This window comes from Canis aureus, chromosome 10 (assembly GCF_053574225.1).
Source record: "Canis aureus isolate CA01 chromosome 10, VMU_Caureus_v.1.0, whole genome shotgun sequence".
Lineage (NCBI taxonomy): Eukaryota > Metazoa > Chordata > Mammalia > Carnivora > Canidae > Canis > Canis aureus.
Window position 1 is genome coordinate 28,927,363 of NC_135620.1, and position 14,798 is coordinate 28,942,160.

The 14,798-nt window shown below is 35.2% G+C and overlaps 1 protein-coding gene across 3 annotated transcripts in view; it reads left to right on the forward strand.

Moving 5' to 3' along the window:
- The window catches only part of UHRF2 (ubiquitin like with PHD and ring finger domains 2), a 77,009-nt gene that overhangs the window by 13,366 nt on the left and 48,845 nt on the right, over positions 1-14,798 (forward strand). For all 3 annotated transcript variants that reach the window (XM_077911903.1, XM_077911904.1, XM_077911902.1), the window contains one exon: positions 4,277-4,536. In XM_077911903.1, coding sequence (XP_077768029.1) covers positions 4,277-4,536 — 260 coding nt within the window. The remainder of the gene's footprint in view (positions 1-4,276; positions 4,537-14,798) is intronic.

Sequence of the window (14,798 nt, forward strand, 5' to 3'; positions counted from 1 at the left end):
GAATAAGTCTAGCTTTTCACCTAACATTTATGTGATTGGGTTTGTTTTTAACTTTATCTCATGACTTTAGCTCAAACACTCCTCCCCCGTTAATTTGTTTTCCTTTATCTCTTATGATTTGACATCTTCGAGGGAGGTACTTGCTGGCAAAGGTTAGGCTACCTCTTTCTAGAAAGAGACAGGAAACAGCTTGTCAGTGAGCCAACCCTCCAACCCATGCCCTATGGTGGTAGGATGATTTTTATTTTAAAATTAATTTATTTATTAAATGTAGAGAGATTTAGATTTTTTTTAAGTTTTTATTTTATTTCCAGTGTAATTAACAGTTATATTAGCTCCAGTTGTGCAATAGTCTATTTTGTGATTTTCCCCCCTTTATTTTCTTAAATTCCACATGAGTGGAATCATACAGTATTGCTCTAACTTACTTATTTCATTTAGCATAATACAGTCTAGCTCTATCCATGCTGTTGCAAATGGCAAGATTTCAGTCTTTTTATGGCTGAATAGTATTCCATCGTGTGTGTGTATGTGCATGTGTACACACCTGTACCTCTTTATCCATTTGCTTATCAATGAACACTTGGGTTGCTTCTATAATTTGGCTATTGTAAAGCTGCTATAAACAGGGGTGCATAAAGTCTTTCAAATTAGTGTTTTTGTATTCTTCAGGTAAATTCCCAGTAGTGTGAATACTTGATCATAGGGCAGTTCTATTTTAACTTTTTGAGGAAACTCTGTACTGTTTTCCATGGTGGCTGCACCAGTTTGCATTTGCACCAACAGTGCAAGAGGGTTCTTTTTTTCTCCGTGTCCTCACCAATATTTGGTGCTTCTTGTGGTTTTGATTTTAGCCATTCTGACAGGTGTGAAGTGGTATCTTCTTGTAGTTTTGATTTGCATTCCCCTGATGATGAGTGATGTTGAGCATCTTTTCATGGGTCTGTTGGCCATCTGTATTTCTCTTTGCAGACATTCTATTCATGTCCTCTGCCTTTTTTTTTTTTAAACTAGATTATTAGGATTTGGGATATTGCATTGTATCAGATCTTTATAGATTTTGGATACTAAACCTTTATTGTATGTTACTTGCAAGTATCTTCTCCCATACAGGTTGCCTTTGAGTTTTGTTGTTTTCCTTTGCTGTGCAGAAGCTTCTTAACTTGATGTAGTCCCAATAGTTTATTTTTGCTTTTGTTTCTCTTAGGCATATTTAGAAAGAGGTTGCAACAGCTAACATCAAAGACATTACTGCCTGTGCTCTTGTTCTAGGTTTTTCATGGCTTCAGGTCTCACAATTAGGTCTTTCATCCATTTTGAGTTTATTGTTGTGTATGGTGACAGAAAGTGGTCCAGTTTTATTCCTTTCCATGTGGCTGTCCAGTTCTTCAAACATCATTTGTTGAAGACAGACTTTTTCCACTGGACATTTATCCCTCCTTTGTTGAAGATTAATTGACCATGTAATTGTGGGTTTATTTCTGAGTTTTCTATTCCATTGATCTCGGTGTCTTTTTGTATCAGTACAATACTGTTTTAATTACTACCACTTTGTAGTAGAACTTGAAATCTGGAATTGTGATACCTCCAGCTTCGTTTTTCCTTTTCAAGATTGCTTTGCCTACTTGAAGTCTTTTGTGGTTCCATACAAATTTTAAGATTGTTTGTTCTAGCTCTGTGAAAAATGATGTTGATTTTGAGATTACATTGAATGTGTAGATTGCTTTGGGTAGTATAGACATTCTAACAATATTTTTCCAATCCATTAGCATGTCTTCCCATTTCTTTGTGTCATCCTTAATATCTTTCATCAGAGTTTTCAGAGTATAGGTCTTTCACCTCTTTTGGTTAAGTTTATTCCTAGGTAATCTTACTGTTTTTGGTGCAATTGTAAATGGGATTGCTTTCTTAATTTCCCTTTCTGCTGCTTCATTATTAGTGTATTAGAAATGCAACAGATTTCTGTACATTGATTTTTGTGTCTTGTGACTTTACTGTGAATTTACTTATTGCTTCTAACAGTTATTTGGTAGAGTCAGGTTTTCTTTATATAGAATGTCATCTGCAAAAAAGAATTTTACTTCTTTCTTATCAATTTGGATGCCTTTTATTTCTTTTTGTTGTCTAATTGTTGTGGCTAGGATCTTTAATCTCTTGCATGCATTTCAGCCCATTCAAATCTGACCTAATTCACTATGTCTATGTAATGCGCAAAATCCTTACTTTTCAATTTAGAAACTTTTTTTTCCCACCTGGTTTTTATGCATTGACATGAGTGGTTAACTAAATGGAGAATTTATAGTTCTTGTTTATGGTTATAAATCTAAGATTCTACTTAAAGAATGCCTGTGTTTATGAGATAGTAATTTCTTTTTTGTGGGATAAATAAGAAATGGGAGATTGTTCAGATTGCCTTATGTTTCTATTAGCTATATCAGTATCAACTCTATGCCCCATTCTCTGCTATAATAATTGTGTAGTGCTACATAAACCCTTAAATTTTGATTTGCTATGAGAGAGAAGTCTGTTTATTCTCCCAAGTATGATTGACCTTAACATTGATTATTTTTTGTTTTAGCTAATGTTGCCTGTAAGAAAGTATGTCTTTAAATTTATCAGTGACTATTAAGAAAGGAAAGCACTTGTGTCCATTTAATGCATAGAGTAGTTTATGTGATGTATATTGTGTTTCATCTCTGATTCTTTGTCTAGCCTGGTTGATCTTTACATCTTTTTCTCTCCTACTAAACTCTTCTCATGTCAAACGTTGTTATGGCTTCAGGCTTTTTATTTGCTGTCATGTTCATTTATTTATAGTGCTTTTGGTCAGATATTGTACCTCATCTGCAGTGATCATTAATAATTTTTTATTTTGTCTGTAGTCTACCTTCTGTGTTAGCTTGGTGGTTTGAAACCTTTTTTACCTTTTAAAACCTTATTTCATCACTTAACCTAACTTAACCTTTGGAGTCCTGCTTACCTATCTTGTCATCTTTTCAGCAAGCTTCCTAATACAGTAGGAAAAACAAGCTTCAAGGTCTATGTCTGCAGATTCTAGCTTTACATTTCATTAGCTTTCATTTGGAGCAAGTTAACTTGTCAGAGCTTTTTGTTTTCTTATCCTGTAAAAGAGGAATTATTAAGCTTGTAAGAGTTAGACAAGCCTAAAGAACGCCTTGCATAATATATGGGTATTTAACTTTTAATATAAGCCCCCACCCCAGCCCCAAGCTATACCATCTGTCAGAATTTTGTTGGATACCTTAAGTGGTCTCTAATACCCTCAGGAAGAACAAGCTTATTAATTAGGTGATCATCCTGTGACAATAATGACACAAAAAAGACAATAATGTCTCTCTCTCTTTTTTTTTTTTTTTTTTTTTTTTTTTAAGGGGCTTAAAAAAAAAATGGAAAAAACTGAAGGGATGTCTCTTGGTTATTGCTCTTGAAAGAGCCCTGACCTAAAGGCTTGACCAATTTCCTCAGATTTTTTTAGGAGAGATTTTGTGTGTGTGTGTGTGTGTGTGTGTGTGTGTGTGTGTGTTTTATTTAACCAGCTTCCATATTGTAACTCTTCTGATATACATGTTTTCTAATGTACTGTTTTCCTTTTATCAGATTGCGTTTTTTAGTTCTGGATCATCCACTAGACTTGCATTCATCTGTTCTGTGTCTTACAGCTCTGTCTTCTGTTTTCTTCTTTGAGGTACTAAGTAGTGCATTTCCTAGTGTGTTATTAACTGGTGATAGAACTTACTCCATTTTGAATAGATGGGTTCGCTAGATTCTTTTCCTTTATACATGTATAATTCCCCCATCAAGTTTTTTCTAATACTTAACTGTTTTCTGTTAGACTGACTATAAGTTATCTCTAGGATTCGGAAGAAATTGATGAAGCAAATCAGCAACAGCCACAATACTATGAAGTCTTGACTTTTCACTAAGTGACATTCTTATTTAATAACTTGCTAGAATAACACTTGGGTACATAAGAATGATATTTTTTAAAGTGTGATGTAGACCCAGGCAAGGAATAAAGAAAATATCTATTTTATTGAAAATTGGAAGGAAAGTTAATTTTCGTAATAGTAAATAACAGATTTGACAGTATAATCCAAAAAGAATAGTTTTGATCTAATATTTCTAATTACTTTAAACGGGAATAGCTGCAAATGTTGTTAACCATGATAACGCTCAAAATAACTTGAGTTGTAGTATGGTTTTTGAAGCAATAAATGAAATTAAGCTTCATTAACTAATTTTAAACTTTTTTTAGGTAAATGAATTGGTGGATGCCAGAGATGTCGGCCTTGGTGCTTGGTTTGAAGCCCGTATACGTAGTGTTACTAGAGCTTCTGATGGACATTCACGTGGCAAAACTCCACTGAAGAATGGCAGTTCTTGTAAAAGGACTAATGGAAATGTAAATCATAATTCCAAAGAGAACACAAATAAATTGGACAGTGTACCCTCTACGTCTAATTCAGACTCTGTTGCTGCTGATGAAGACGTTATTTATCATATCGAGTATGATGAGTAAGTGCTCATGTTATTGAGGACTTCATTCATATTATTGTTTATAGAGGCAGGGACTTCCATGTCAAGACTGTTTTCAAATAAGTCTGAAGAAATCTTTTAGAGGTCATTTTCGGTCTGTTACCCTTTGTTTAGTGGTTGTAATAAGAGCTTCTTAACGTTCAGTCATCCCTGGCTCCTAAGTGGTTTGTTGTTGGTATCCTAATGCCTGGTTTAATTTAGTATGTAAAGAGTTTCTTGGTCTCTTTCTTTATGATGTAGTTTTCTGGGTTTTGTTTTGTTCTGGGGTTTTATTTTGTTTTGTTTTTTTTGGTATGTTATAACATGTAGAGCTATTGGGATGAGATTGAAATGTTTTTCAAATAGCTTGTTGAGAAAACTCACAGTTTACTCTTTTAAAGGGTATGGTTCGCTGTTCTTAGTGTATTCACAGGATTGTGCTTTACCACAAACCAGTTGTAGAACATTTTTATCCCCTCCCCACAAAAAGCCACATACCCGGCAGTCACTCCCTTTTCTTCCCTCATCCAATGAAATGTTTTTAAATGTTCTTATGAAAATGGTATTAAGAACTTGCCTTGAGGGCCAAGATTCTAAATTTGATTTTTTTTTTTAACCTATTTTCAATATCTTAGTATAAAAGTTACCATTGGGGCAGGTTTAGTATTTTTTCAACATACTAAATGAACTTGAGTAATCACTCAAGTGATAACCTTAATATGTATAGAAAATATTAGGCTACCAAATCTTTTATTGAGTATAAGGTTCAAGATCCTAAAATGACTTTTGCTTACCATATGTGTTATCAACAAGTAAAGTTCTTGATTTGCCTTGAGTTTTATTTCTTAAAATATAGAAGAAGAGTTATTTGGCAAATATTATACAGAATGGCACAGTATGGAAATAGTGTAATAAGCTTTAAACACTAAGTGAACTAAGGCTTACTAAATTTTTAAATTTGGGGCCTCTTGGTTTGGACTAAGACTTCCCAAGGGATAGGCCTGAGTTTGGTGTAACGTTAGGGCACAAATCCCTATACCTTAGAATTTATTTGGCTGGTTTTGGGGGGTTTGTTTGTTTGTTTTTTGGAAGGAGAACTTAGTCTTAATTAGAATAAATGTTAGTAAAAGTCTAAATCCAACATGCATGAGAAAACTAAAATTGTCCTAAATACTTTTTATGTGATATATAATTACATGTAATTTTACATGTTTCACTGCTGGCAACTTAGATAGGATAGCTGAACTATCTTTGAGAAATATGACAAAAACTTAAGTGGTAGATAATGTCATTCACATCTTTAAGAAGAGAAAAATATATATAAAACAAAGTATAACATAGATGAGCTTTTGGTTAAGAGTCTCAAGTAACAGAAGGCTGTTGTATCCACCCAGAAAGAATCATGACCCAATATGGATATGATAACAAATTCTGTCAGTTTGTTCCTCATGGTTATTGGAAAACTAAGTTAAAAACTCCAGTAAAGTACTTCTTGATCTCAATAAGTTAATAAACTTATCAAGTTCTTGAGAAGATCAAGTTCTTGATTTCTTGATGGATGATGCATTGAGGAGTGCTGTTGGGATGTGATAGTTTTTGTTTTGTTTTTGTTTTTTGTGGGGTTTCTTTGGGGGATGTTTTTTTGTTTGTTTGTTTTTTTGTTTTTTTGTTTTGTTTTGGTTTTTTTTTTTTTTTGGAGTAGTAAGCTCCAAGTGAGTCAGTAGAATGTGGCTATCAAACAATCACACTGTGAGGATATTTTATCGAAAGATAGCTAGAATAAGCAGGGTGATGTTACTGTGTTGTACGGAGCTGGTTATTCCCTACTTGGAATATTGTTTTCCATCTCTCATGCTTTAAGAATACCAACAGGACCTAGCGCATCTTCAGAATAGAACCCAAAATGTAAAATTAAGAAAAATGACCGAAGGACCCAAGTATTTAGCTTGAAAAGACACGGATCATTATAGCTTTCATATTTTAAAAGTTCTGTATAGGAGAAAGTTCTATACAACATAAATGGTAAATTTAGGATAATCTAAACTTCAAACCAATCAAATCTTGAAAGATAGAGAATGGTCTGCCCTGAATGGTACAAGCATTGGCGATTTTCAGCCATATAAACAGAGAATTAGTAGAGATGCTACATTGCAAAGAGAACTTATAAAGTTTGAGTGACCCCTAACTTAGTATAACTTCTGCGACCGACAGAAGTCCTCAGGTTTTTTGTACTTAAGCTTACTTAAATAGGCGCTAAGTACTTATTAGGCTACCATCCCATTCCATTTTTGATACTAATTGAGTGTTGTCATATCCCTCAGTGAACTAACCTCATTTCTCTCCTGTAGAGTAAATTGAAAGTAATCTGCTTAATTAATCGTATCTACAAACCTCTGTGTATAATAGTGTGATTGAGAAAGCTGTCATTTCACCACGGCAAGGAGGTACATTGGATCAGAAAACCCCAAAAAGCCAAATAAAATATAGTGGTGGACATGGTTCTACAACATAAATGAATTTTTTTTCCTAATCTTCATTTTTCCTTTCAAAAATTAAAGATTAGAACATTATAAATCCATAAACATGTTAAGAGATTTATTTGAAAAATGTTAAGATTTTTTAAAAAATATTTATTCATGATAGAGACAGAGAGAGAGAGAGAGAGAGAGGCAGAGACACAGGCAGAGGAAGAAGCAGGCTCCATGCAGGGAGCCCAACGTGGGACTCGATCTGGGGCCTCCAAGATCAGGCCCCCGGCTGAAGGTGGCGCTAAACCGCTGAGCCACCTGGGCTGTCCAATATTTTAAGATTTAAGAGTTTTACTATTTGTAATGTTCCCTTTTCCATAGATTCTTTAAAACACAGACTGAATTATTGAGGGCATTCTAGTGGAAGATTTTGTAGTTGAATCATAAGGCCTAGATTAGTCTTGTTAGCTTTATGATTCACTTCTTACTGCAAATAATATAAAGCAGACATGTGGGTTAACATCAGAGTGCATGGTACGAAGTAGATATTTGTGGGGAGGTAAAAGGGGAGTTCCTAATTGCTGTTCTATACCACTTATCTGTTGTCACCCTTGTCTTACCAAGGGCTTTGTATTTGTAGAACTCAACCATCCTCGTAAGTACTTGAGAGGAAAGAAGTTGGCATTAAATTTATACTTAAAAGATTTAGATTCCAAGGGATTCTGAAATCCTCAAAGTTTTTTAAAAGTACCCAGTTAACAGGAATGTACAGAATGACTGTGAGGAAAACTACCATTTTTCCTCCCAAAGCCATGATTACTGGGGAGACTATGTCTGAGGAAAATGTATGTTTTTTGTGGTATTTTGGACAAAAAGGGGGAAGAAGATTCAGAAATAAGCATTTTTCAGAGTAATACAGACAATTATAAATCATGAAACGGTTAAGCAGTCAAGAGAGGGAACATGAAATTTTCCCTTATTTCCTAGTAAGCTTGTACTGTATACTTCTATAGCTTTCTAAAAGCTGTATTTCCATTAACTGTACTCTCTGTAGGTAAGGTATTCAAAGTTTAACACTATTAACAGTCCTGAACATCTAAATTCACAAGGGTGTGGGGATCCCTGAATAGCTCAGCAGTTCGGCACCTTCCTTTGGCCCCGGGGCATGATCTTGGAGTCCCGGGATTGAGTCCCATGTTAGGCTCCCTGCATGGAGCCTGCTTCTCCCTCTGCCAGTGTCTGTCTGTCTTTCTGTCTGTCTCTCTCTCTCTCTCTCTGTCTCTCCTGAACAAATAAATAAAATCTTTAAAAATAAATTAACAAGGGTGTGAATATAATCTTATAAGCACCTTGATGTTGACTGAAGGGGAAGAAGTAGACTTGGGAAGGACAATCATTTTTTTAGTATTTCTGGTAGGTTAATGTTTCTAGGTAGCATGTGTATGGCATAGCTTACAGCCATTTCGATTATGTTATATCTTAGGTACCAGACTCTGAGCTAACTTCTTACGTGGATGCTCATGTGATCTTTAGCATTAACTACAGTGTTCATTTCATTAACTCCCAAATAAAGGTACCAAGGCTTAATTATGTAACTTGCCAAAGGTAACATCTATGAACGCTCTGACTCCAGAGCCAAGAGTTAACCAATATGCAGTAAGCCTAAACATGGTACATGGGATTGAGAGTAACCTACATTTCTGTTGCCTTCAAAAGTCAACCATTTTGTACGACTTATTACTTAGACTTTGCCTAGGATTTAAAGCAGACAGCATACATGAAACTTCTGTTGAGTTAACCCTCAGTATGTAAGCAACTGAGGCCACCATAAGGACTATTAAATCTTGACTCCTTATTTGGCTGCCTTATCAGCAGATGAGGGCTAAAAAAATCTTACTCTGTTTTTGTATTAAGCAATATCTATTCTCAATGGGTTTGGTTTAGATTTATTTTAATTAACTAGACAAGTGGTTCTCAGCCCTGGGTATACATTAGTTGTCTAGAACTTAGCTCTAGAACTTCTGGTATGATTGTTCTGAGGGACTCCCAGGCATTGGAATTTACAGAAGTTCCCCTGTGATTCTAACATGCAGCCATGGTTGAGAACCACTGCCCTTCGACTAGTGGTTCTCTGTAAAGTGTATTCCTTAGCCAGCAGCATCAGCATCATTTGTTTAGAAATGTAGGTTTTGGGGCTCACTCCATATACAATGAATCAATCTTGGAGTAGCCCAGCAGTCTGTTTTTAATAAGTCCTCTGGGTGAATCTGCTGCACATTCATGTTTGCAAACCACTCATTGATAATAGCTGTTAAGGCTGGGCCAAAGACAATTGACAGACACCTGCTACTAAAGAGCAATATGGAGAAAGGGGATTGATATGACAGTTTGAGTAAATATAGTTTATTAAAGGTCAAAGGTGATACGTAATAGCTAAGAAATCTGAGTGTTCATCCTATTTTGCACATGTCTGGGTGGTTTGTAGCTTGTTTTCCATTTTGTCTTCATATAGACAAAATTATTAGGTTTAAGTTTCTTAATGAGACATTTCAGTCAAGCTAAATCATCTATATGTAACTTTGAAAGGAGAACTCTGTTCCACTATGCAGTAAATTATCTGTACTAACTTTGCATAGAAAGCAATGTCCATAATGTATTTATAGGAAACTGATCTATTATGATGTGTTGGTAAATTCTTGAGTGGAGGGAAAATATAATGCTTTGTTCTGAGACTAATCCTGGTTTTCCTGTTAAGTTGGGCTCTTAATTATACAGTAGAACCCTCTAAGAACTTTCTGAATTTGACCTACGGTTAAACTAGATCTCAAAAATCTACCCTGATATGTTCTTGCTTTTAAGGTTCACAGTGCACCTTTAGTTAGTCTTATTGCCTGTTAAACAAGTGAATTTGGGAATATTCTTGTTGATGATTTGATCTTTTTTTTTTTTTAAGATTTTATTTTTTAGAGAAGAGAGTGTGAGAGCATCTGAGAATATGAGTGGGGAAGGACAGAAGGGCTGGGAAAGGGAAAAAGAATCTGAGGCAGACTCCATACTAAGTGTGGAGCCTGACTTGGGGCTTGATTCCACGACCATGAGATCATGACCTGAGCCAAAACCAAGAGTCCGACTATTAGCTCACTGAGCCACCCAGGTGCCCCAAGTGATTTGCTTTCTTAATTGCTTTATTAAACTTAGTAGTTTAATGTAGAGATCTTGATTTCCAAATTGTAGCTGATTTCTATAAAGAGAAAAGTAAGCCAGAAAATACCTACTAGTTTGAATAAGGAAATATGTATATGTTAAGAAGGAAAATGTTTATGGAGGTTATTTTTAAGGAAGCTCTGCACCCAACATGGGGCTCAAACCTTGAGATCCAAGTCATGTGTTCCACCAACTGAGCCAGCTAGGCACCCCTTATTTCTATATCGTATGTTGAGAATGAGTAATTATTGTCTGTAGGTAGGCAAAGTTGAAATCTTTAAACATGAGTAAATGGTTGCTCAGAGTTTTCATGCTCTATGGTGTTCCCATTTAAAATAGAAATGTCAGTTTACCTCAGAAACAAATGTTCTTTTTCTTTTGACTTTTAATAATTCCAAAGTGTTTTTAAAGTATAGTAGCTTAATAATCCTCTTGTACAGTGCCTGAGAGTGTTATTTTAGCAAGTACTTTACCTAGATTGTTTTATGTAATCCTCATAAAAACTCAGTGAAGTGTAGGTACTTTTTTTATGTGTTAAGTGGAAAGAACTGAGATTTAGAGGTTCTAACTTGCCTGATGGTGGTCAGCTAGTAAGTGGTAGACCCCAGTTCATGAAAGCACATACTTGCAACCATTCTACCATACTATAATTTTGAGAGAAGCATACTTATAAAATATAGTAAAATATCTTTATGTAGCATATAAGGTTGTTTACATAATTTTTTTTGTCTCTGCTGTTAATAATGGCTTTAGCAGAACAGATACCTTGAACCAAAGGTTCTTTACTTGTCCATACATGCCTGTGTGCCCCTTTTCTGTGGGGAGAATCCGTAGTTCGTTAGTGTTACGACTTTTTTTTTTTTTTTAAGATTTTATTTATTTATTCATGAGAGACACACAGAGAGGCAGAGACACAGGCAGAGGGAGAAGCAGGCTCCTGATGTGGGACTCTATCCCAGGACCTGGGGATCATCCCCTGAGCCAAAGGGAGGCGCTCAACCACTGAGTCACCCAGGCATCCCAGTGTTAAGACTTTAAATCAAATAGGATAAGCTGCTTTTAACAGTGTCAGGGCTCTACCAGGGCATTGAGATCAAATGGAAATGTCATAGCATCATTTAGGACTTGGAAGGTAACTTCTGCTAGGCTATAATTAAAAGCTCATCTGGCAAGTATCTTAGTATAATGTTGTCATTCTTTCAGCATCCTTTAAGATTTTTCAAACTATTCTCAGCCTGTGTTGCATGTCTTTGAGTAGCCTTAATTATTGTATATAGAAGTCAGCCAGTTCTGAATCAAGTGGTATTTTTAGATTAAAGTAGTTTTTTCTGTAAACTAACAAAACTGATTTACTTGACTGTATTGATGTGTAGTGATCTATTTCTGAATGACTCCCAGAAATACTTTAAAAGCAGTGTCAAAATAGAATTTCTGGGTTTTGATGGGAGGGAAAGTAGGAGATTTTTCTTTAATCAAGTCAGTGTACTCTTGATTATTTTTAAGTATAGAGAGCAAGAATGAGAGGTTTGTTTCAGAACTCATGTGCAGCAACTGGTCTGCCCCATTGGTACTTGACTATTACTAATATATTTACCAAAGACTTCAAATATTTCCTCCAACGTTCTCTGACATGCCACATTCTGAATAGATTATAATCAAAAGGAGGGCGCAAGAAGTTAGGTCTCTGACTTTATCATTGCTCTTGTATTTTATTCTAAGATCACTTAGTGCTTAGAAGAATGACTTTACAGATTGATTTCACCTTTTCAAATTTGTATATCATCCCTTTACGTTAGTGTTTCTCAGAAGGTTGGTTAGCAGATGCTCTGGGGAAAGGTATTTAAAATGTAGATTCCAGAGGGATACCAAACCTCTACTTCAGCTTAGAGTGGGCCTGCAGTAGGGCCCAGGAATCTGCTTTTCAAATAGGTACCCTCCAGAGATCTGTTAAGTATTTAGAATGTTAATTCTTTTACAGTACAGGCATTAGAATCAGAATTTGGTTTGATTCTAGGTTTATTGGTAAGTTTTTTGTTTTGTTTGAACTCTTACAGCTTTGACTTCCTCATCTGTAAATATCTACGTGACCTATTTTTTTTTCCTAATAACCTTAAAGTACCCAGTAATAGAATCAAATTTTCTGCATTTCATTTATTAATAAAACCAAGTTGGTAAGTATTCTTAAATAGAGTTTTATCTTTGGCATAGGTATTTCTTCGCATAATTATGTTGTTTACATTACTAAAATGGTTGTCTACCATTGTAAATGGGTTATACAAATGAGATTTCCATGTAATATGTAAAGCCCTACTTCAAGCAGTTATATATTGTCTGTGAGTATGCTTTACATTTAAGATGTGAAACTTAGCAGTGTTATCTGTTAGAATAAGAAATGCTTTTTGAACGCAGTATAACATTAAAAATTTGCTAAATTAGAACATGCCTCCAGGTGAATGGTGTTCTTATTTAAGCATATTAGCTCCAGGAAGCCATGTTTTGCAGGAAGGTTTCAGTGATATTACTATACTTAATACAGTTTGAGTCTAAAATTAGTGTTAGCCTGCAAGACATCCAAGGAAATGTAGCTTACTATTTATGTTAAACCTATTTTTGAGGAACGATGCTTAATTTCCCTGAAATTTAACTACCCAGGCGTACTTGATGATTGATAGTTTTGTCGATTGAAAACAGTTGGCTTTTGCTAAGATGTCACATAGATGAGAATAATCAAAAGCATGTACTCCAAAGGATAGCTCTGAAAGATATCCAAATATTTTTAGTGATGAAAATGTTACTGAGAAAACTTAAACTTAGGGGTTTTTAAAATTTTTAATTCCAATATAGTTAACATACAATGTTATTAGTTGCAAGTGTACTATAGAGTGAATCAACAATAAGCTTGGAGATTAAGGCTTATCTGAGTGGTCCAAACTCAAAAGGATGCAAAGTAAAGTAGCTCACTAGAATAATTTATATTAAGATAACCTTGACTTTCAGTTCTGAGAATAGGAAGTCATGTAGTACAAGAGAAAGAAGGACCCCTAGCTTCATACTTCATGGGTTATAGAATTGGCCCTTAGCACCATATAGGTAAAGTAGGCCTTGATAGATTCCTTCCTCTGTGTTTCAGTTTGAGGTTATCTTGAGGTCTGTTTTAGAAGTTGGTCAAGGTTCTAGCACTTCGCGAGATATTTCAAATAGTCTACACAGTTTTGCTTAGTACAAATGCTGTGAAAGAAGTTAGTTGCTTGGACCCATTTGCAGAGGTTGTCTTCAGCCATACATTGGACCTCAGAGGAAGCGGGGAGAATACTATGGGGACTGCCTATACTTAAATTGAGTACTGACATAATTAACAGTTGAACTGACTACAGGGTTTTTTGTTTTTAAAAAGATTAAGAACAATCTAAAAAGCCCTTATTTAGCTCTTCATTGAATTCTGTGATCCTATTTAACTATCTAGCTCAAGGATGAAGAGGAGATACAACAAAATCAAGAGAATCTCTTTGAAATCTAGTAGTCATAGTTTTGGGTTTTTGTTTTTTTTTTTTTTTAAGATTTTATTTATTCATGAGAGAGGAGAGAGAGACAGAGGCATAAGGAGAAGCAGGCTCTATGCAGGGAGTCTAATGTGGGACTCAATCCCAGGACCCCAGGATCACGACCCGAGCCAAAGGCAGATGCTCAGCCCTGAGCCACCCAGACATCCCAAGTGGTCATAGTTTATTATAGTTGATTAAAAGCCTTAGCTATTTAAAAGCAGACTTTTCTATTTAATGAGTTATATGCTTCCAAAACATTTGTAGGCCTTGGTATATCCTAGCCACATCAAAGTGTGAACATAGTACCTATTCCTCAATGAAAACTTGCTGTTTTATAGTTTAACTACTGTGATAGAAACATGCACCCCTTGCTTTGAGAGTACCCAGGGCTCTAAGCAGAAGAGATAACTTCTATATTCTTGAAAGAGAATAGCAGAAGTAGTACTCTAAAATTTTTAATTCCAATTTAATTTTAAGATTTTAATTCCAAAAAAAAAAAGATTTTAATTCCAATTCTAAAAAATTTAATTCCAGTTATTCCAAGGATAAAAAGTAGGAAATAACAGGGTTACCTGAGGGTAGATAGATTACTATGGCTGGAACGTAGAAGGTACATAGTAAGTAAGAAGTGAAACTAAAAGTGAATATAAAGACTTTCACTTAAACATGGCAGATTAAGATGCCTGTTTGTCTCCACTCATTCTTAAACCCTTCTAGAAGACAGTAAAAGAATCAATGCATAAACCCCCCCAAGGATAAAAAATGGGGTAGGAGTAAAAGACACAAAAAAGAAAGCAACAAACTTGGAAGGTAAGAAGCTAATGGGTAAATGATACCTAACTTAGCAGGCCAGAGAAAACTGGAACCTAAGGATGAGAAGCCAACAACAAGCAACTGAACTGGCATTGAAGAACCTTTGGAAGGCTCAGGCCTTTATGGAATAAAACTGAGAACAAAAGGATTGGTTAATTTATATGTAAGATCATTTTAACCACTCCTACCCTACTCAGGTTTTAAACCAAGAAAGAGGGAGACAATGGCATTCAGG